Here is a 24201-nt window from a genome sequence, read left to right as displayed (position 1 = left end):
TATGTAAATACAATGTATTTATACTCTTATACTTTTCTTATTTATTTTATAAAATTTTATTGAAAAAGAATTACAATAAAGAATAAATTATAGACACAAAACTTGTATTTTTGGATGAAATATTATTAGGTTGAAGCAATGCAAAAGCAGTTTCGTCACCGACTCCCAGATCCAACAGATGAAAAAAAAAAGATGGAAATATATTGAAACGAATGCAGTAATAGTATAATGCAGTAATAACTGGTTGGTATAAACATTTTTTTTATATAATATAACATTTATTTTTTAGGGGTAAATTACGGCAACCACAACTACATTCTCGGGGGGAACTGATAAGAACTGGACGCCAGTTTTTACCATAGCTGTCCCGTATTGTCGTATATAGTATTTGGCTATACACAAGCCACAAGGATCTCGACTAATGGCTATACCATTATTATTGATAGAAATGTATTAATTGAGACAACCAGGCACCAGCAGGTAATCACAGCTAATAATTACAAATAATAACTTACATCTTACACCAATAAACTATTCCAAATATTCAGCACGGCTTATTTGATTATTTCCTTATCATTTTTGTGCTATATATATATTATCTTATCATAGAAAAGAGGATAAAATTTAAATAGTGGAAGATAAATTATATATCAATATGAGTCATGATCACAAATATAATATGAATATAGTAATATACAATTAATGTCAAATACAATTACAAAAATTTGCAAGATATTGCATATTTCTGTGGGCCTGTGGCCATTAAGGTGGTTTCACACGAAGTGAATGTTCGCGGAGCGAACGCGATTTTAAATCGCAGCGGTTTTTATTCGTTCATTAATTTCGGATTCACACTAGACGATTAATCGCTCGATGTGAATGAACTACAAACATCATTTCCCGCCAATTTTTGAATCAAACAATTGATCGTTTATTTTACATCAATTAGTTGTTCAGACATCGTGGTTGTGTTTAGTTGTGTTCAGTGTTCATTTGCAGTCGTTCTGTACGTATTTTTACAAAATATATTATTATATTAGTTGTCATTAATTGTTTTTTATTAAAATGGATAAATTTAACACTATTGAAAGCGTTAAAATTACATACAGTCTTAATTTGTTTTTAAAAAGTATTTCAAATTCGAATTTTGACAACATACGTAAAAATAACGAAAATTTGCAATATTTTTCGAGTTAGAAATTCATAAAGATTTATATTTTTAAAATATCAATACATGATTTTTCATGAGTTTGTCTACTATTTTCAAATAAAAAATTGTCCACCGGAAAGTCAAATTAAATTTTTATGAGCATTTGAATTACAACATTGAATATTCACTCAATTTCCCTTGTACCGATATTCTTATTCTGCTGTCATTCAAAAACGAATAACTGTACAAACTTTAAATTTACACCAAATATTTTATCAATGAATTCTAGATCAAATTTTCAACCTATTTCAAAATTGCTTAAGTTATTTATAGATATTTGAAATCTCCCATTTTTTTAGTTGTTATTTTCTATAGATGTCGATAAAGTTGTATTCATGGTTCAAAAAACTTGAAAATTCAATACAAGGTCCAAATAAGTTATATGATATAATATACTACTGGGAATTTTCAATCTCGACCACTCAAAGGTATTAACTAGATTTATTTTTCTATCAAAAAATTTAAATAATATTTATAACTTACTGATATTCCATATAGATTCTTCCACAGATACTTCCATAATAAGTTCTTCTACGTCGTAACTCATATTCATAATAAATTATGAATTAATTTTTATCAAAGTTAATATGATAATTACTAAAAAAAACCGGGTATACAATATAAACAATATTGTTACTTTGGTGATCAATGTTCGAATGATCGAAATTCGAAATATCGAACGGCGAACATTCGCGTCGGATATCGCGCAGTGTATATCAATCCAGTCAAAACAATATGTTTAATTTTAGCCGCTCGCGGCGAATATTCGCCTAAAATTAAACAAGACAGATTTTTCGCGATTGTTCGCAACTTGTATCCAGGCGATTATTTCTGTCTGAACACCGTAACTTAAATATAGATGTTTAATTTTGAGCGAATGTTCGCGGCGATTTAAAATCGCGTTCGCTCCGCGAACATTCGCTTCGTGTGAAACCACCTTTATAAATTTAATTTATCTTGTTGACTTGTTATGTCATTACCACGGTTTAACCCTTTTGGTACTAGCGGGACGTTTGAGTCCCGGACACTTTAATCGGTAATAGAAAATATATGCTTTTAGATATCGGTATGTTCTGGCCTGGCGGGACATCTGAGTCCCGTCTAATATACGTTGAAAAAAAAAAAAGTGAAATATACTTATTCATAGACTATTTATTTTACACTGTAACAGGGGAAACCCAACCGTACTCTTATCTGCCAGCAATTGTATTTTTCTAGTTATATTCTGCGTATATAATCTGCTTGCAGACGACGCTAATCGTTTGTTTATTTTTCAATACTTCTCAATAATGAAATAAAATATGATTGGTCGTCATATTATCAATATTTACGAAATTAATCAACATTTTTGTCGCGGGACTCATATATCCCGTCAGTATTAGTCAGTCGTAAAACACCCGATCGTGTGTTCGCAATATAATATAATATAATTTAGTCTTCCGTACGCACGTCTCGTATATTTCGTCGTCAATTTTTATCGTAAAAATATTTGTTCGAATTATTTTTTTTCAAAATGAGTGCAAGTAAAAAAGATCAAGATATCGAAGATTGGCTATTAATGGATGTTCCGGATGATCCAGAATCTGAGGACGAATACGATGTAGATGATGGTGATACCGACGAGCAAGCCCAACAAGAGGTAATTGAATTTGGTAATTTTTTTTTGCAAAGTGAATGTGAAACCGGTAAAGATGACAAAGAACCATTAATAATTGATAATTCGGATGTTATTATTTTTGATTTTCCGGAATTTGACTTTTCCCATCAAACCGAGGACGTAAGTCTAAAAACCACTAATACACCAAACTGTTCTAGAACTTTGAGACCACGAGTATCAAATTCAACTAATTTGTCCAATAAATCTATTTCTGACCATGTTATACTTGATAATACACGCACACCAGAACATATCGATAATAATACGACTATAGAATTTGCTGTTAATAATACTCCAGATCCTGTTGAAGTTAATAGGCAATGGCGTAAAAAAAATGAAATTACAGCAGCTTTACCAGATTATGAAAAAAGTTTAGGTTACAACCAAGTGATGTTTGGTAACTGTAAAACGGCAACGGATATATTTTTAAAACTTATTAATCCTATCATAGAAAATATTTTGGACCAAAGTAATCTGTACGCAACTCAAAAAAATAAAAATATCTCAAACTACGAGAAAATGAACTACTCTCTTTTTTTGGAATTAATTTTTGTATGGGGTATCATAAACTACCTTCATATAAACATTATTGGAAGGGGGCCAAAGATTTAAATGTGCCAGCTATTTCTGAAGTTATGACAAGAGATCGATTTGTAGAAATACTATCTAATATTCACGTCAATAATAATGAAAATATTCCTCAGAACAATAAAGATAAATTGTTCAAATTACGTCCTATGATAAATAGTTTGAACCAAATATTTTTTGAGTCTTCATCTGGAACACGTGAACTTAGTGTTGATGAGTCTATGATTAAATTCAAGGGTCGCAGTACGTTAAAGCAATATAACCCAATGAAACCAATAAAAAGGGGTTACAAATTGTGGTGTATTGCAGACCAGAACGGATATATTATGAAATTTTCGGTGTACCAAGGAAAAAACGAAACGTTAGAAAAAGAGTTCGAGAACACTAATTTGGGAGAAAGAATTGTATTGCAGTTGACAAAACCATTTTGGAACGAATCTAGACTTGTATTTTTCGATAACTATTTTACAACTATTTCACTCCTTGAAAAGTTGAGAACGCAACAAACACTAGCTTGTGGTACAATCAGACAAAATCGTAAAGGGATGCCACAAAATTTCAAAAAAGATTCTGAAATACCTCGGGGAGAATTTGACTACCGATTTTCTACTTCAGGTATTGGAATATTCAAATGGAAAGATAACAAAGTGGTACATATTGGGTCAAACTATCACGGTAATGAAATAACATCTGTTGATATAGGACTATGAAAGATGGCTCTAGATTGAGCATATCGTGCCCAAATCCAATCAAAGACTACAACAAATATATGGGTGGAGTTGATCACGCAGACAGATTGAGGGCATTATATAACGTTGACCGTAAATCCAAAAAGTGGTGGCTTAGGATTTTTTGGGGACTGTTAGACATAACGTTTGTAAACGCATATGTCATTTATTGCCAAATGTTTGAAAAAACGGATGTATTTGATTTCCGTCGATCAGTTGCCCTTGGTCTGATGACAGCTCGAAATACTCCATCAAGAAAATCTATAAGCCTGAAAAGATCAGCTCCACAAACGCCATCAAATCGAAGAAAGAAAACTTTATCCAACTCCAAAGACGTCAGATTAGGCAACAGGTATAATAAAACTATTTCATCATTATTTTTTATTATTATTTATATTTTTTATTTTATCACAGGGGTATTCATTGGCCAAGTTTTGGTACAAAGAGAGGTAGATGTGAACTTTGCAGCGTTCGAGGAGTAGAGTCCCGGCCACTTTCTTCGTGTAACCACTGCCGAGTATTTCTGTGTTGCAATGAAAGGAAAAATTGTTTTGTAGAATACCATCAAGTTGACATTGTATAATTTTTTTAATTATTTACAAAAATTTTTATAATTTTACTACTATGTATTATTTTTTTTTTTACGTAAAATAACAAAGTAAAAATTGGCAAGAAGTCCGTTCATTTTTATGTTTACGATTTAAATAAAATTATATTATCAGAAGTAGATTTCTCGTATTTTTAATGCAAATAATGATTTGCTATTAATTTTCATTGTAATGCATATCAACCTGACGGGACTTTGAAGTCCCGGACAAAAAAGTAAGTGAAGGGCCTAAAAAAAAATTTTGAAAAAAATCATAGACTTTAGTTGCACCACAATAAAAAATTTTGTCAAAAAAAATTTTAACTTTTTTCATTTTTTCCAATAGCCGGGCTCAAAGGGTTAAGATATACAGGTTAGCTATCGCCGGCCCGCTATACGGTCTGATTGTGTAACGGTTCAGTTGTTCATATTTTCACCACACGCGTAAAGCGCTAGTAGTAGGTAGGGCTATATTTTACTTATAATAGGTAGTGTACTAGTGTATCCTACATGATAGAATTTAATGAATTAATGATCATACATTTAATATCTAAATAAATATAATATAAATTAAAAAATAAATTTAAATATATTTATTCAGATATCTATTATGTCGATATAATATTATATATTATTAAAAGATGGTTTAAGAACATATCCAATCATCTTCAAAACTTTTTAAATAACCTTCAGCCCAGCCAATTACCTACCTACATTAAGATATTGTAATTTTTTATGTACCGAATAACGATCACAAATTCATAAATAATGATTAAAACAATTATTATATATATTAAAACACACTTTATTGTCGCCAACCCCTGAAGTCCATTTTGTAATAATTTGATCTTCAGTAAAGTGGTTAGCACATACTGCTGAATTTTTGGTAACAATAAGATCCTTTCGGGGTATCACATTTATCCATTTTTGCCTCAAACTTTCATTTTTTGGAAAAGAGAAAGTAGATACAATTTTATTAGAGTTGGACTTATATCCAGTTTGGCATCCAACAACGCAGCACGAACGTGGCATTATTCACTATGATAAAATATTGGACCACAAAAATTAAAAGAAATACATTATCAATATAGTTAGAATGTAGATGACCTAAAAAAAAAACTTAAAAATGCCTAAAAAAACATAATAAGTGAAAAAAATGTATTTATAAATAATAATTTTTATTAGAGATATGGGTATAATAGTATTTTAAAATATGAATTATAATATTAATAAACAATAGTACCTATACATTTACATTTTTTGCATTATTTAAAATTATTGAAAATAAATTAAAAAGTAAAATATAAATAAAGAATGTATAACACCAAAAACTCCCACGATAATAATATTAAAATTATTTTATTTTTTTAATGTTATACAAATTTTCTTTAAAACCTAAAATTTGAGAAAAATGCCCCCACATTGTACATAAACTACAAAAAATTACATAAAATATAAAAAAAATGACTTAAAAATGTTGAAAAATGACCTAAATAAATTAAAAGTTGTATCTACAGCTAAAAATGCAAAATAGAATTAGAATATTCTGCATCAAGGGAGCATAATAATTACTTAAAGGCAATCGCAATAATTCGCAAATCTCAATCAGAAATTAGAAAAGAAATAGAAAATCACAATCACAATATTGAATTATCCAATAATAATATAGGTAGTTCCGAGTTCCCTAACATGCTATATGACCCTACTTACTACTAGCGCTCTACAGATGTGGTGAAATTATGCGCTAAACCCGTGACGAGTTCTGACCCCAGCTATCAATACAATTTAGATAGCCGATAGCTAACCTGTATATCTTAATTCTTAAGCCGTGGTCATTACACAGATATAGATAATAAACTAGATTGCTAACTAGTGATAACAGCCGACGCCAAAAAAAGTCATATTGGGCTCTGTTGTGTAGTTATCATAATACAATACGATTAATGTGATATCTAATTTTAAATATATCATTTGGCGGGTATTTCATGTCACATACTCGCATCACACATATTAATATAATATACAAAAACCAGAGGCCTATTTAGGTACAGGCCCTATAGGCCCGGGCCTAGAGCGGCAACATTGGAGGGCGTCAATTTTCAACAATTTTTTTTACAAAATTAGAAAAATTATTTTTCATTTGATGAAATCAAACTCAACTAATTTTTGTTCGCTCAAAATTAATCATATATCTACATATATCTCAATGTATCTTTTTAATATAATATTATAATATAATAAATTGTATATTTAAATACGTTTTAGAAATAATTGTAGGAAGAATGAAGGGGGAGGAAGGCGGCGAATTGGAAAGTGCCTAGAGGCGGAAAAACCTTAAATACGCCACTGACAAAAAACATATAATGCAAAATAAGTTATACACGAATAAAATTAATTAAAATTTAGTAAAAATATGCTTTTATAAAATAATAAGATTAATTATTATAATAATAAGCAATATTAGATAGCAGTGGCGACAGTGGCGTAGCCATGACAATATATATACATTTAGTACTTAGGAATATTAGTTGGGGGGCCGGGGGGGGCAAGTATATGTAGGTAGTAATTAATAATTTATTTCAGTAAATGAAAATAATAAAATAAATTATACAACACAGAACTTAATACTATACAACTTCAATATAATTGTTTTTTTTAATTATCAAATTTTGTTTAAAAGTTAATTTTCAAAGTAGGTTGGGGGTCACCCGCGGCCTATGCAACTACGCCGCTGTTTGATAGTGATATTTACAAAAAAAATATGATCTAAAAATAAACAATATTCATCACCATTTAATGTTTATAAAAACAAACAAATGATCATTGTATCTTGACTTTACTTTCACTTACAAATAAAAAAGTAGAAGTTACTTATTTTTACTCTAACTGTTTTATTGAACAAAGTACAATTTTAATTTAAAATGCCACAAACTTGTTGTGTGCTTGGATGTGCTAATCGTTCTGGTCGTGAAAAAGTGGTTTTTTTTAAGTATGTATTAGTAGTAGGCAGTAGCACAGAATAGATTTAATCTATTTTGTGGAAGTGGTTTTCAACATGGCTATACACAATACGTACAATTTTCCTAAAAACCTTTGTAGATTTCCAAATAATAATGTACTGAAAGAAAAGGTGATAGCTGCGATAAAAAGACACAATTTCGTTCCAACACATCACAGTATATGTAATATTCATTTTGCTTCCACTGAGTTTATAGAACGCCCAGATATTAAGCGGATTAAAGAAACAGCAGTCCCTAGTTTATTTATTAGTCAAGAAAAATTTGAAATAAACTCTGTTCAAAGTGAACATTCTTATTGTCGATTTAGTGAACCCAATGTTCAAAATGATACTTATCGTAATAACTGAAAATCAACACTAATTATATAATATACATATTCTTGTAACAAAATAAAATATTATTCAGTATTCAGTAATAGAGCCACTGGACTACACAGTGAGTGAGACAGTGTCTTCATCAAATTATGTTTATTATCTATATATGTGTGTCATTATGAGCATGATAAACCATAGATATAATCACAAATTAAAATATTAAACATCAGAAAATTAATGAAAATAAAATTTTGAAACTTCAATATTTTCAGAAAAATAAACTTTACAAAATGGCCATCTTAAATTATTTGTAAATAATTCAATAAAAAAATATATTTTATAAATTTTTCACAAGATCATTAAAGTAAATTAAAAAATGAAACAATTTTAGTTATTATTCCTGAGTATTATTACAAAACCAGAATTTTGACGGGCAAATCCTCGCAGGACACCGTGTATATGGGTGTAATATACACATTACACACTAGTACAATACACTTACACATTATATGCATCATTATTGTATACATTTTATAGTTATATATCGCATTTACTAAATGTAAAGTATATGAATAATATTATAGATGGTAGATATTATTTTAATAAGAGGAAAATTCTGTCACTTGAAAATGTACTGTAATATTGCATAACAGTTTTTAAATTATTATAAAAAAGTATTCTTTTTACATTGAAAATTACTCAAAAGATTAATTATCTTTACATTTTTAGTTACATCTGAAATTTATTTTTAGAAAAAATTCTTAATTTTAAATTTATAAATTAAAATAAATGTCTGTCTGCCACAACATATTAACATATTGGAACTATACTTATTATAAAATCTTATCATCAGCTTAATGAAAACAATGAATTATGGTTCTGTAATACCAATACGACCATTATATGTATTCACAATCATTAACATTATTCAAATTTTAAATATTTGACTGAATGTTCAATTTGAAAAAAATTTAATTTCACATCGATTAGAACGATCACTATAATGATTTAACAATACAGGGTGTAACAGTATATTAATCAGTTTTTGTTTTGTGAATAAAATGTTTTTATACCCATAACCAATATAAAAAAAGTAAAATCTGTTTTTATTTATTAAAATATACATATCATTTCAATCTTTATATGATTATACAATTCAAAAACATGGAATTTTGATTATTAATCCCATTAATTAATAAAAATATATGTTTTACATTACAGATTTCTATTTCAGTTTTAAAAATATATATAGTACAAAAAACACTGCCAAACTAAATAAAATTAGATATAGCATATTGTAGCCACCACTATTTCTACTTAGTCTTGTAACTCGACCAAGTGTATTACTCAAAAATCCTCCAGTAGTTTCAAAATCATGATCCATGTCTCTTAGTAAGCGGTCCTGATATTTTACTTCTGCACCAATATCAATTGAGAGAGACTTCAAAGTATTCACCTTATTTTTGAGCTGTTCTGTCAAATCATCATTTTCTGTTTCAATAAACTCGCTACCATATGAACTGTTTGAAGGCAATGGATCATAATAATTTCCTCCGTGAGATCTACGCATTATTTTATCTGAAAACACAAATAATAAATCCAATAAAATATTTAAATTTTTATTCATAGAAGTTTAATAAAATATAAACCTTTATTATCCATCAACTGTAAAATTATTTATATTTTATCTTTTTGTTTTAAAAAAACATTCATTATTATAATATATATATTTGTATGTAATGTATTTTAATATTTATAATTGTATTACAATTTTATGTGTGAAACATGAATGACTGTAATGCTATGACGAATTGATGAAATTGTATTTCACTTTTTTGGCTTATCAGTGCCCCGTTGTCTACTTCTCATATATTGATAGGAGATAACATCAAAAGAGTTAGGTATCTCATGGTTTTCACTTTTCAGATTTCATTTGTTCTGTGGTTCAGTTACTTAACTATGTTTTATTGTTTTACAATTTAGGTAATATTACTCTTTGTCCAGTAATGCGTTTATTCTATATTGATATTTTATTTATTTATTAATTATTTGTTCGTTTGAAGATATAATTTGTGTGTTGACATTAATTCAAAAATGTATATTATTCTATAGATATAATTTTATTATTCTAATTTATAATGAGATTTGACTCATCAATTAGACTTACTTACATTATTATTCATACTGTAAGTGCATTAAATTACAATTAAACACAAATATATTATCTTATATTTATACTAACTTTTTACCCAGTGGTGTTTATAGGGTTTTGCTTATGGTAGTTTGTTTTGAGGAGGGGGGAGGGTGTTAATTCTTTATTTATGTTAAGCTTGACTTTGATTTCTCATCAATTTGGTTGGTATGTTAATGCAATGGAAATAACATTTTAGACTTGCAAAAACCTTCATATAAATAATAATTTTAATAAATGGTTAAGTCTAATGTAATAATTATATAAAACAATAACTGATATTTAAATTTTCTTTAATTTTGGGTTTGGTGGGGAGGGGGGGTAGCCTTCAGGCAGAAAGGCTCTGCTACACCATTGTGTTGTATAAATTTATATAATTGTTTTGTAAATATATTCTTATATTAATTTATTCCGTATGTAGCATATATAAGAAAATTATATAACAATGTTTCGAAATGGTAAATTTTCTGAAACAACTCCATCAAAACAATCACGAAGTGAACGTTTTCAAGAAATGTCAAAGCAACAACAATTAATTGAACAGAAAAAACGTGAAATTCAAGCTAGGTTTGAAGAAAAAAAAAAGAAAATTGCTGAACTAACTGAAGAAAATAAATCACAAAAACCTTTGGCTATAACCAAAAATACAATAAAATTGGACAAAATAAAATCATTTTATCAAAAATCCAGAAGTACAAAAAGGTTAGTTTTTTTAGTTTTATAAATATTCTTTTAAATTAATGTATTTGGTTGAACAGGAATGCAACTTCAGCAAAAGGTTCTAATGAAGAATTACCATATGAGTCAACTGGAGTTCATAAAAATAAACCTAGTTTAGCCGAAGTTTTTGAGAAAGGTAAAGTTTGACTTTTTATATTTTTGTTATAGTACCATTTTCAAACATAGCAGGTTCCTTGAAAAATTTTAGACAAAAAAAGAATCTTAATTATCAGGCGAGTAATAGTGTATACTGCATAATTATTCCAGAATTATTATTTAAAATTGACCGTAGATGTCTGTTGTTTTATTTTTCAGGTATTATTCATGTAATCATGTCACTATTTTCTCTTCGTCATAATTACTTTTTATTAAAATAAAGTTGATTAAAAAAAAATTTGTTTTCGATGCAGTTCAAAGTGTTATATTTTAAGTTATACGAATAGTTTTTTCCAATACATATTATTTTGAGATACCTACACTAAAAATATTCAAAATGGTCTGATATTTTGTACTTTATGTCATTATATGTATACAAATTTTGTTTTTTACTATTAATTTATTCATCAAAATTTGTATATTTTTAGATACAAAAGATCTTCCAAACAATATTGAACCTGAAGTTGAACATGGGTCAAAATTAGGTACAAATAAGAATATTTTAAGACATCTAAATAACATCATTGACATTTTTAGAAAGTATTTCTTGAAAAATTTACAATCCTATCTGCAAATATTGTAGAAAAATTTTTGTTTATGATTTAATTTACTGGAAAATAAATTCCCAGTAAACAATCATCATCTCTCAAAGTATAAGTAGGTAGTACTATTGTTTTTGAAAACAATTTGAATTATATTCTTAGAACATATAATTTGAATTAAATCTGCACTCTAGTTTTAACAAAAGTATTTAAAATTAAGATAAATGAATATAAAAACTTAAATCGATAAAAATTAGTAAAAGATATAATTTTTTTCTTTAAATACTATTACTTTTCGAGGTTATGAGTTTTTACTATCTTAAGAATTATCCATTGTATTAATTTAATAATTGAGTAAAAATTTAGAAGTTTATTGTAATTATTTATTTATGTAAATTTACTCTAAGAGAATATCAGCGCACTATTTGTTTTCTCTCTCTAGCCCACGTGCAACATAGACAAAACGCCTGTACACAGAATCGTTTTTTCTGTTTTTAAGTAATCTTAAGGGGTAAAATTGTCCATTACAAAAAAGATAGAGAATAATATTTTTGAGGGAATGACATAGGTATTGCTTTAATATTTTGTTGTTATTTGATTTTTATTGGACTTCAAAATAAAGAATAAAAATGTTGTAAATTTAAATGATATTTAAATTATTTTGAGACAATATTTAGAGAAATCGATATGCCTTTCCCTCAAAAACATTATTCTTTATCTTTTTTGTAATGCCTGATTTCACTCTAAGATCACTTAAAAACATTGAAAAACGATTCTGCGTAAACCATTTTGTCTATGTTGTGCATGGGCCAGAGAGAGAAAACAATAGTGAGCTGACATCCTCTAAATAATTTGTAATAATTATGTTTTAGAGTCAAATTATTGCTTAGAAGCATATAAAGAACCCGAGCCCTTTATATCAGATCATCATTTTATTGGATATAATATTAGTCAATCATACCAACCACCTAATTTGTATAACACTCCATCTGTTCAAGTAACGTCAATTCAAACTCAACCTCAGACCACTGTGGTTCAAGTTCCTACTGTATCAATAGTTACCACACATCCAATTTTACAAATTTCACAACCAACTTCAATGTATCAGACACAAAATCCAGTATTTATAACACAAAATAATTCAAAAGTAATAAACTTACAAATAGTATATTGAGGTATTTAAATAATTAAAAATTTTATATAGCTAACTTAAAATTATATTATAGTTGAATATTCCCCATGGTTCTTATCAACAATATCCGTTGCAAACTCCTCCACTGACAGCTACAATAGTTACTGATACTACAACAACAACAACTGTACCTCGTAATGCTGATGAGCAACCATCACTTATTGTAACTGAAACATCTACCGTGTCCTTAGGACCAACTCCAGATCCAGCACATATGTTAAATGCAACACCTCAGACAATTGAAACTTACACTCCGGTTCCGAGAGGTACTGTTACGAAAAATTGTAGTTTTTGTATAAATAAAATCATGTATACATTTATAATTTATTATATAAATTGGGTTGTTTGTGGGAAATTGGGAAAGGGGGTTTGCGTTTTAATCGCAAAATAAGCTGATTCGGAGTTGTCTAGCTTTGAATACAGTGATGAGATGTGAACCGCAAGCAGTTCTTGAAAATCAAGATGTCGAAAGTTTGGCAGCTACGGTTGCTGAATACGGTGATGAAATTGAAGATATCATACTACGTGAACGACCCCAAGATGTTAATTTACAGTATGTATCAAATTTTATGTATATATCAAGTGTTTAACTGTTGTTAAATATTATAGATTTTTGAGGGATAAAAATTCTCCAGCCTATACAATTTTTCGGCAAAGAGTAGGATATTTGAAAGCTAAAATGATAGCTAATAAATTAACACCAACTGAGATAAAACCTCAAACATTGAACCAATTGCTAGTTACAAACTTTGATAGTGAAGATGTAACTAATAAAAAAAAACGTAAACGTAAAAGTCGTTGGGCAAATGATAATGTTAAAGTTCCGGTTACTTCAACAATTGGTGGTACTTCTTCTATTATTGGTCAAACTGTTTCCCAACCAATTAATGCTCAAAAACTTGGTAATCAAAGACTGTTCAATTTTTTTCTTTTATTTTTACTAATAACTTACTATTTTTAATTAGTCGGTGTTCCCGGTATGTCTGGACCCATGATCAGTCAAGTTGGACGAAATGATCCTGCTTTAATACAGTATGCTATGCAATCATTTGGAACAATAAATTTATCTGAAGAAGATTGGAAGAAAGCAGAAGATCATTATAAAGTTATACTAAAATATATAATTTATTTTACATTTATACATGGATATTATTTTATATCTAAATTATTATTACAGATTAATTTGTTGTATCAAGATATGTTAAAAAAACGTCAACAATTAGAGAGCTTACAGAAAGCTGGAAAATTTAAATATGAATATGATAGTGATGAAGATACTGAAGGTGGTACATGGGAGCATAAATTAAGAAAAGAGGAAATGGTTGCTACTGAAAGATGGGCTGAAGAGTTAACCGAAAAGTCTAAAGATAAACATCACATTGGGGACTTTTTACCTCCTGATGAACTTGCTAGGTTCATGGAAAAGGTTTTAAATTTAAACTTGTCATGATACTTTTGTGTATATTATGTATATTTAATAAATTTACTAAATATAACTTATTTTTAGTATTCTGCTTTAAGAGAAGATCGTGAACCTGATTTGTCTGATTATAAAGAATTTAAATTAAAAGAAGATAATATAGGTTTTCAGATGTTACAAAAACTTGGATGGTCTGAAGGGCAAGGTTTAGGATCTAGTGGTACTGGTATCGTCGAGCCTGTTAACAAGTAATTTTGTTTAAAATGTTTTAAATATTTGAAATTGCCTTAAAATTTCATGAATAAGTACAATCATTTTTGATTTATTTTAAAAATATATATTTGTATTTTTCAGAGGCGGATCTCATAATGAAAATCATGGTTTGGGCGTTGAAAGACCATCAGAACTCAGACAAAATGATGATGAATTTGATGCTTATCGAAAACGAATGATGTTAGCGTATCGTTTTCGTCCTAATCCTTTGGTAAGATAAATTTACACAAATTTACAATATAAAAACTATAATTTATAATACATGCAACAAAGTTTTATTTTATTTGTTTTAATTTAAATATTTAAATTTAATGTTTCAGAATAATCCTCGAAGACCATATTACTAAATAGGTATATTTAAGAAATTTATTTTACAGTAATTTGTGTTAGTTTTTATTATAGTATGTATATAGTATAATTGTATTGTTTTTTGTTAAATTATTAATTTCTGATCCTTTTGATTTGGTTCATCTAATAAGTATATATACTTTTTATAAATTATATTATGTCGTATGAAAAATGGTTTATTGATTGTTTTATCGAAAACAGTTAATTAAATTCCTATCTACGAGGTTCATTCTACTTTTCACAATCCCACTTTTCTTGCAGTGAAACAAAGAATGTGAATCAAGCACATCGAGAATACATGTGTATTATGTTGTCCAGCTTTCAAGCATTTGGGCATCACTTTCTGTTTCTCGTTTTTCTTCGAGAACCGAGCATGAACGCAGGGATGGGAGTCAACCCCCCCCCCCCCAAAAAAAAAAATAAAAATAAAAATATTATTCCTACGTTTCTACTACTACTACTAAATATAATAATATAACAATAAAATAATTGTCAAAATTAAAAAAAAGTGTGTCCTTTATTGAAAACAATAGTTAAAAAACGCATTATAATATATTATAAATACCTATATAAGGGTTAAAAAAATCTTTCTTAGTTACAAAAAAATGATTAAAAATCATGAAACAAAATATTTTAACAGTTATATATAGTTATATAGGTAGTATTAGTTTTATATAGTTACTATATAAAACATAAATAAGACAGCCTTTTAGTGAAAAAACATAATACTTATAATGTTACCTACTTAAACAACTTAATATAAGTTTAACTTAATGTTAAACATAATTTTGAAATTCGGAGTCATCTCACGATTCTCACGTCAGATCAATATTTTCGGAATAGTTGCACATCGTAACAATTTTTAATAAGTAATAATAATTTATATAGAATTTCGGTGTGATAGTATATCGGAGTAGTTTTAGTCTGTCGTGGTAATATATGTTCGAAGTAATAAATTCGGAGTATTATTAAATCGTAGCAGATGATTCTCGAGGTAGTTGTAGCAACCCGAATATAAATCATCATGATAAATTTAATTTTTAATTTATCATGTAAATCATACACAGAACACAGATCACAAAAAAATATTTTTTGTTGATATTACCGGGTTTATCATGATGATTTATATTCTATGTTCCATCTGTGTAAGTTCAGAAGTTCTATAGGTAGTCGGTGGACTTTGGCTTCTATCTGCTGCTGATTTTAAAATATTTAATTTTACTAAGCACAGAACCACGGTTATAGCACTGTTCTATGGTTATAGGGAAGTTCTATATAATCATAGAATGATATAATCCGATAATCGTGCACGGTGCACCCATAGAGTAACCAGACCACATAGAACAGAGACCACATAGACATTTTGCACTATTTGATTTCTGATCAAATTAAAGTTATTAACAATAGTTCAAATAATAATTATGATGTAGATGTTTCTGAAGAAAATTCAGTTATTCATAATAACTTTTTATCAGACCATGATTATATTACTTGCCAAAATAATTATCTTCATAGTGATTTTTCAAAAGAAGTAATAATTTATATTGCAGGATTTGTTGTGCACAAATTAACTTCTGTTCTTAGATGTGAAACGTGTTTAACAGCATTATGTGCTATAAATAAAGAAGATTTCTTAAATTCATTGATTACATTAAAACAAAAAGGTGGATTAAGCTACCCTAGTGATTACGTTATTGTAATATGTTTCCATACTGAAAAAATCTTAAAATCTTATGATTATCAAAATAAAGCTGTTAATAAACTATTTATTCAGTCAAAGGTTCTTAGTCATTTTATAAACAACTCCAGAATATTTGAATCACTTAAATATCACAGTACTGAAAGCAATAGTCCATTATCTGATCATGTTATACTATTAATTAAATCTATTACTATAACATATATGTGTCTCAAAATTAAATTTAGTTTAAAAAGTCATAATGAAACTCCATCGCTTCGAATGTGGTACGACAAACTTACACTTTTTAAGGGTCAATAATTTATTTAGTTACATTTAATATTACACATTCAAATTTTACATTTACTTCCTTATTACAACTGATTGATTTGTATTTATATTTATATTTTTTAGAAATCAAAAACAATATAATAATTAACAATACTATTATTTAGTTCATTTGGATTTTAAAAAGAAGCAGATTAAATTATTTCAAAAATTAAAGATAAGTGAAACATATTCTTTTAATTTGATGATGGTAAAAATAACAATTTTTTTTTAAGGTTTAAAATTTAAGCAAACTATCAAAACGAAACCCAATGTAAAAAGTGCAAAGGCACTACGAAATAAAGGATAAGTATTGAGTGTTAAGATAAAATAAATACAATACTTATATATATATTTAAAGTCATATAAGTGGTTGAACTCAAAACTATAGGTAATCAAGTATAACATTTTTCTATATTGTTTATTATAGCAGACAACCATATTCCAATAATATAATTTTTTATAACTATTCAATTATACATAATGGATAATATAAATTGTGCATTAGAATTATGAGTTTTAATTTTATTAAATTTTGTTGGCTACATTTTATGTATATTTAATAATTATTATAATTTCCTAGTATACCTAATTCTAATTTAATTGGTTAACATTTTTTTGTTATTTGTAACTAATATTATTATGTTGTAAATAACAAACAATGAAAAAAATTGTGTCTATTTATTTATTATAGACAACAATATGCCAAGTATATATTTTTTTATAACTCCCTATTCAATATTATATAATATAATGGATAATATAAATTTTCCATTAGGATTATGAGTTTTAATTTTATTATATTCTGTTGGATACATTTTATGTATATTTAATAATTTCCTAGTACCTATACCTAATTCTAATTTAATTTTGTTAACTTTTTTTGTTATTTGTATAATTGTATCTAATATTATTATGTTGTAAGTAACAAACAGAAAAAAAAAATTGAAAAAATGTGTGTTTATTTATTAAACTATTACTCACTTAAATAAATCCATGTGATACAATACTAAATAATAACTATTTGTCTATAATATGGTAATTAATAATTACTAATTATACGTTAAATGTTAATCCACAGACGGAAGTAAAATGTTTAAGGTATAATAATATTATATTATAATTAATTTTATAATATAATCGTCTATGGTATAATATTATGTATCTAACCATCTTGGAGTGCATTTACCACGGTACCATAAGTTACGACTTTAAAAGTGGTCACACTGCTGGGAGGCAATTTGTGCTTCAACCAAATTCAAATAGTACAATGCCATATTCTCTATATTACCCTATGGGTGCACCACATAATTTATAGATATTATCTATATCTGTGTCGTGCACAGGAATACAGAATTATTGATTGTATCAGAATTCAGAATCCTGTTGAAATCAGCTAATATTTAAAAATTTTAACAATAAAATATAAATTCTGAAAATTCTTTAGCAATGACTTGTGGCTTAATTAATTTACGCTATTTATGTCTTACGTATTAAATCTTCACGCTTCAGTCTATGATAGAGTAAGTTATTATAAAAAAAATAGTTTGTCATGCTTTAGAGTTTAGGCTACATAGTTCATAGAATTGTAATTTCCAGCTCCCAAACTCATAAGAATTTCTTGACTCTTGGTTTTGCTTATATCATGGAAAAGAGATAATTAATAACAATAATAATAATAATAATAATCTTACTTTAATATGTTTCAATCACGATTTAAAATAGTACTATCTTAAATCGTGGTTTCAATCATTATAAAATTGATATCTTTGATGAGCCTTGATATCAAGCCATCAAGGCTCTCTAGTCTAGACTATAATTGTGGTATTACACTATTACAAACTTCTTTTTTTGTAATACTTATTAGCACAGTAAGTTGTATAAGGTCCATGATTAGCACAGATGTGATATTAATTTAGCAACATTCATATTATTTAGCTAATGAGTAATGGTTCGACATTTTAAGAATTAGGACAAAAATAACTAAGTAAGTCTAAGTTTGACATTCTAGTCAATTTACAATAATTAATTAATAAATTACATTTACTGACTACTTTTTTAATGTAATAGTTATTACTTTAAAGTTTTACCTATAATCAAAAGTTTGGTGCACTTCTTAGTCTGTTAAAAATCCTACCTTTTTTATGGCTCAAACTGTGCGTTAAATTTGTTTCGTTTAATTATGCTAGTATACTTTTGTACTTATAGATAGATAACTAGGTATTAAAATAAATTAAGAAAAAATAACCTTATTTAAAAAGTGATAGGCCCAAATATCATTCAATTTATTATTTGAATTGTCAGACTTTTGTCGGTATATAAATTTACATAATACTAAATTGAACATCATTTTAAGATAACTTAATATATTTTAACCATTATTTATCTATATGTACTTAAAATTAAACTGCTAGCATAATCAAAGGAAACAAATGTAACACACAGTTTGAGCCATAAAAAAGGTAGGATTTTTAATGGGCTATGAAGTGCACAAGTTCAGCTAGTAGCAATAATATAATAATAACCAACCACCACTAATAGCAACCATTTACAAATAAACAAAAATTTCCATCGTAAATCTCAAAATGTCTCAGCAGTCAGCACCTCTTGGGGTTGGGCCTATCACTTTTTAACTTGGTCTATCTTCTGCCCATAGATCTTATATATCTCTGTACCAAATTTGTCGCAATCTGTCCAGCTGTTTTGGAATGCATAAAAGAAAGACAGACAAAAATCCATTTTTATTTATAAAAATTATTTAATCCAACAATTTATGAATACTATCTATCTAGTTAATAGCAACTATTTAATAGTAAAAAAAAATAAATTGCTTATTCAACAATAGTAGAGTAGTGTAAGCAATATGTTTTTTATTGTAAGCAACTGAGTCGCCAAGACAAGTAGACATTAAATTAAGATGTAGTTAGTCGTCGACTCGTCGTTCATAGGTAACTGATTCGTACAATACTGTGTTACAACATATTCTTTATAAATAATTTAAACAATAAAAGATTTAAAGTTACACAAATTTTCGTGTAGTGTTTGAATTACAACCTGTAAGTTAACAAACTCTTTTCATAACAAAATATACTCTTTGACATTTACTAAACGAGTATATAACAATAAATTCTCAGCATGATTTGAGGTATATCATAATATATAGTTTATAGATTCACTAACCCTTCTCTAAAAATAATAATGATATTTTCAATAAATACTTTTTCTTTTGTTTTGGAATGTTCTACAAAACTATATTCGGAGTTTAAAATATTATATATTTATAGTTATAATATCTAAACTTTAAAATTAAAGCTAATGGCCAAATTTTTCAGGTTTGTGATTAATAAAATAAAAATAAAAAATATAATTTGTACGATTTCTGAGTGGATCAATCAATGTATTAATATAACAATGAATATTATTGGAAGGAACAGTATAATATAAATGTACTTTGATTTTTAACATAATCGTTTCTGTAGGAAAATAAACCTTATAAAAACAATAAGTTAAAAATACCTTGTACTTTTCATAAATCAAGTAGCTTATTTTTTTAAATTTCTAAAATATCAATTTTTTGAGTAAATTTCTTAATTTATTCAAGAAGTAAAAACTTTCAAAATATTATTTTTGGAAATTTTCTGCCATGAGTATATTTCTTGAAATATAATTTTAAAATTTTTTGTTATGGGGGGTCACGTTTTCTTATAACACTGTATGCAGTGTGTTCTACTATAAAGTGAAGGATAAGTTTTTTTCTAGGAAATTGTATTACCGAGAGTGTGCCAAAGTATTGATTTATACATGTTTTATTTATCATATTTTTATTTTTTAAATTTAATTTAATAATATGTTTAAAATATTTAAAATGTTTTTTATACATTAGTTTTTAAAAAGTAACATTCAAAATCACATGGAACGTTGTAAAATTGTAAATAAACTATGGAAAATATGTAAAATACAGCATGCATAAGTCAAAATTTTGACTCGCTCTCATTAAGTCAATTTTGAAGTTAGAAAAAACTTTATAAGTCAAAGTTACTTAAAAAAAATAAAGTAATTTGAACTCTAGAAGAAGGGATACAATTTAAAATAAATTATTTTGTTGGTATTGTGACAAAACTTAAAAAAAAAAATTTAATTCTCAAAAATAAATATATTAGTAAGTTTTTTATGTAGAAAAAAATCCAAATTATACCTTTATTGTTAAACACACAGTATAGTTTTTAAATATTAACTATAATTATAATATGAATTGTTATTTAGGTGACTATGGTGTGATATTGACTTACTGAATCAATACAATATATTACTAATATTTAATAATTGATAATGACGTCAGCTTCCAGCACAAGTGCTAGATCCCTTTTTGGTGATTCCAAAAATTTGTTGAGTGAACGAGTAAAGTTAAACATTAATAATATGTCATCAGTTATCAAGCAAATTCACAGAAGTTCCAAGAGTCATGAAATGTTAAATCAAACTGTCAAAAATCTCGCATTACTAGAATCTAATATTGATCGTACTGAACATAATTTAAATCAGTTAAGAAATGTTTCTACTAATTTCAACCAACAATATGGAGAGTTAAGAAGATCCATACAACTTATTGAAGAAGTAAAGGAACATGTACAAACCATGCAAAGATAAATATATAAATTAAATTAATTTTTAGTAGATGTACATATAAATTTGTGAATGTATTTTATATAATGTAATAATAATCTTAGACAACTTAATTTTTTACATTTTTGTAATATGTGTTTGTTTGAAAGAATAAATATGTATTAATATTAAATAAACAAAGAACTAAGGAGTTGTGGAGTTTCAGGATTTTAAGACAAATTCAATTCAATTAAAAATCAAAAATCAGCCTTTATTATGAAATAATAAAGATCAATCAATTGAATATCTCTGAATTTATCTTGATAAAAAATTAACATGAAAAATGCATATAAATAAAAAAATAAACTAAGCCTATACACAATTAAAAATCTTATACCCCCTAATAAATTACAGTTCAACACTTCAGATTAAATGCTCACTTGTAATATACACATCAATAATAAGACCATTAATTACATATGCATGCCCAATATAGGCAACTGCATCCCAAACAAAAATTACAAACGATACAAAAAAAAATTTTCAGAATACTTCTTAATCCCCATGGTACATGCAAAACACACAACTCCACAACGACACTGGAATACCATATAGATCAATGAAACATTGAAAAATGTTATTCCAAATTAAAAACAATAAAAGCTGTCTTTCACTTTAACATTGGGAGAAAAACCAAAAACCGTAGACTAAAAGCCATTGCTACCACAAAATGTTTTACTTGAAGCATTGAAGCTCAAGAAGAATCCTCATCCAGATTCATAATCAAGCTAAAATGTATCCAAAAACTTATTTGTAAACCATATTAAATTAACTTTATAATATTGTAAAAACATTGTAAAAGCATTGTAAAAATACTTGGTATATTAAAACAATTATATTATCAATAAACTAAAAAAAAAAAGCATTTTAGAATTTTGTTTTCTCACACTGGATGCCATGGCGCGAGGTCAGTAATTTTGAATTCAACAGTTCAACAAATTAGTCCAATCTTAAGTATTACTTCAGACCAACAATGAAAGAATTTGGTTATAATAAAACTAATAGATGATGTATATGTTGATAAATACCTGCTGCAGACCATACATTTGGTCAAAAATTAATCTGATGGAAATATAACATGGTATTATCCTCAAGAACTAGTGAAAAAAGACTAAGTGCCAAATGATAGATTTTACAAAATTGAGTTAAAAGTGGGAGATTGTATCTATTATTTAGTATTAACTGTCTTAATAATTTATAATATTGTATTTCAATTAGAACCCAATATAAGGACTTTATGATTGCAAAAGAAAATAATGAAATTGAAAAATTTGCAGATTGTTGTCAACTATATAACTAAAATTGTTATTCCTGGTTATTTAATTTGTAATATTGACTAAATTTGAACTTACAATAACAAAAAAAAAACTTTTTATAGTTTTTAGATTATTTTTACAGAATTAACTACTTTTGTGGAACCTTATTCATTTCTAAGATTTTAAAATTAAATGTTTTATCAACTCTTAACAACTGAATAATTTGTAAATATTCAATTAAATAAATTTAAACTTTAAACGGTTATAAAAACCATGCCCATGTATTTTTAATATTTTCCAACTGACCAAATGCTATTATATCAAAGACACTTATGGAGAACATCCAAGATTTTTGACCCAATGAATAAAATTGTATTCACATTTATAGAATAAAAACTGAAAATTTCAAAAGTCTATGAATAACTTTAAAGTTGTTGAAATATTTTGAAATATTTATGAACTATAGGAATTGGCTGAATAAACATAAGGTGTACATTTAAAGTTTCTACAGTTATTTGCTAATAATATCGGTACAAGGGAACTTGAGTGAACATCCATTATCCAATGTTGTAATTTAAAAGCTCATAAAAAATGAATTTGACTTTCCAGTAGACATTTCTTAATTGATAAAAGTAGATGACAAACACATGAAGAATCTTGTATTGAATTTTAAAATCATAAATTTAAAATTTAAAATATCTACAAATAACTTAAAAGAATTGAAATGATAGGAAAATTTTATCAAGTATAGAAAATTTTAATACAAACAATTAGTGAAAATTTCATGTATCTACGGTAATTTGTTTTAGAGTTACACCAATATCTAAAATCCATTTTCTCAAAAATTGATTTTGTGTAATAATTAATGATTAGGTACCTAATTTCTAAATTTTTACATTGGAAAAGAAATTCAATTGAAAATATCTACTTTAATTCATAAACTAGGAGATTTTCCCTCTATTTTTGTGGAGATATCAAAGGATGATACATTAAAAAATAAGCCGAAGTACTACACTAGTTCTAATCTAAAGTGAGTAAAAGTGTAGCTAATCATATTTTTAAACTATAGTGATTAATGTGTAATATAAAAAAAAAATGAAAATATGATGAAAAGTTGGGTGTTATAAAATACTAAAAGTCATAAAAAGAGTATTAAATTTAACTTTTTGTTGTTCCTATTAGAAAATTCTAAAAAAGGCGAGGAAAACCTACATGATTAAGAACATACCATTATAGCTGTATGTCTGTATCTTAGTTTTACAGTTATTTTTAACTTTTGGTTTTACGATCTCATCATCTTTACTATTATTTCTGAACGTTTTTAAATTTCACT

The 24201-nt window shown here is 26.9% G+C and overlaps 5 protein-coding genes across 11 annotated transcripts; 4 read left to right on the top strand and 1 right to left on the bottom strand.

Annotated features, from left to right (window-relative positions):
* The first annotated feature begins 1962 nt into the window (after positions 1-1962).
* Positions 1963-5122, top strand: LOC149055088 (uncharacterized). Of its 2 annotated transcripts, XM_089229666.1 has the most exons (3): positions 1963-4070; positions 4158-4535; positions 4598-5122. In XM_089229666.1, the coding sequence occupies exon 1, from the start codon at positions 2724-2726 to the stop codon at positions 3477-3479; it is 756 nt and encodes a 251-aa protein (XP_089085792.1). In that variant the 5' UTR covers positions 1963-2723; the 3' UTR covers positions 3480-4070; positions 4158-4535; positions 4598-5122. The 2 variants fall into 2 exon arrangements, with proteins under 2 accessions (XP_089085792.1, XP_089085791.1); XM_089229665.1 differs by having other exon boundaries at positions 1963-4535.
* LOC149055089 (uncharacterized) lies at positions 4162-4766 on the top strand. Its single transcript, XM_089229500.1, has 2 exons — positions 4162-4535; positions 4598-4766. The coding sequence occupies exons 1-2, from the start codon at positions 4162-4164 to the stop codon at positions 4764-4766; spliced, it is 543 nt and encodes a 180-aa protein (XP_089085626.1).
* Positions 5123-9188: 4066 nt separating the features above from the next.
* On the bottom strand, positions 9189-9930 carry LOC149055087 (BET1 homolog). The gene is made up of 2 exons (XM_089228923.1): positions 9753-9930; positions 9189-9681 (listed from the first exon to the last, which is right to left on the bottom strand). Exons 1-2 carry the CDS (start codon positions 9763-9765, stop codon positions 9329-9331), a joined length of 366 nt encoding a protein of 121 aa, XP_089085049.1. The 5' UTR covers positions 9766-9930; the 3' UTR covers positions 9189-9328.
* A 43-nt stretch (positions 9931-9973) lies between these two features.
* LOC107166012 (SURP and G-patch domain-containing protein 1-like) lies at positions 9974-17056 on the top strand. Of its 5 annotated transcripts, none has more exons than XM_015514488.2 (14): positions 10070-10086; positions 10216-10289; positions 10716-10996; positions 11053-11150; positions 11599-11655; positions 12585-12859; positions 12939-13170; positions 13316-13457; positions 13514-13806; positions 13870-14009; positions 14082-14330; positions 14412-14572; positions 14679-14808; positions 14918-15015. In XM_015514488.2, exons 3-14 carry the CDS (start codon positions 10740-10742, stop codon positions 14942-14944), a joined length of 2061 nt encoding a protein of 686 aa, XP_015369974.2. In that variant the 5' UTR covers positions 10070-10086; positions 10216-10289; positions 10716-10739; the 3' UTR covers positions 14945-15015. The 5 variants fall into 5 exon arrangements, with proteins under 5 accessions (XP_015369975.2, XP_015369974.2, XP_089085048.1 ...); XM_089228921.1 differs by lacking the exon at positions 10070-10086 and adding an exon at positions 17038-17056 and having other exon boundaries at positions 10124-10289; positions 14918-14948; XM_015514489.2 differs by lacking the exon at positions 10216-10289 and having other exon boundaries at positions 9974-10086.
* Positions 17057-18282: 1226 nt separating this feature from the next.
* On the top strand, positions 18283-22477 carry BORCS7 (BLOC-1 related complex subunit 7). 2 transcript variants are annotated; one of them, XM_015514490.2, is made up of 2 exons: positions 18283-18473; positions 21214-22477. In XM_015514490.2, exon 2 carries the CDS (start codon positions 21280-21282, stop codon positions 21595-21597), a length of 318 nt encoding a protein of 105 aa, XP_015369976.1. In that variant the 5' UTR covers positions 18283-18473; positions 21214-21279; the 3' UTR covers positions 21598-22477. The 2 variants fall into 2 exon arrangements, with proteins under 2 accessions (XP_015369976.1, XP_015369977.1); XM_015514491.2 differs by lacking the exon at positions 18283-18473 and adding an exon at positions 18523-18937.
* The last annotated feature ends 1724 nt before the right edge of the window (positions 22478-24201 follow it).

The sequence above is a fragment of the Diuraphis noxia genome, unplaced genomic scaffold (assembly GCF_037042655.1).
Source record: "Diuraphis noxia isolate RWA-SAM2 unplaced genomic scaffold, SU_Dnox_SAM2 contig0005, whole genome shotgun sequence".
Lineage (NCBI taxonomy): Eukaryota > Metazoa > Arthropoda > Insecta > Hemiptera > Aphididae > Diuraphis > Diuraphis noxia.
Note: the sequence above shows the minus strand (reverse complement) of the source record. Positions and strands in the feature narration are given on the sequence as shown.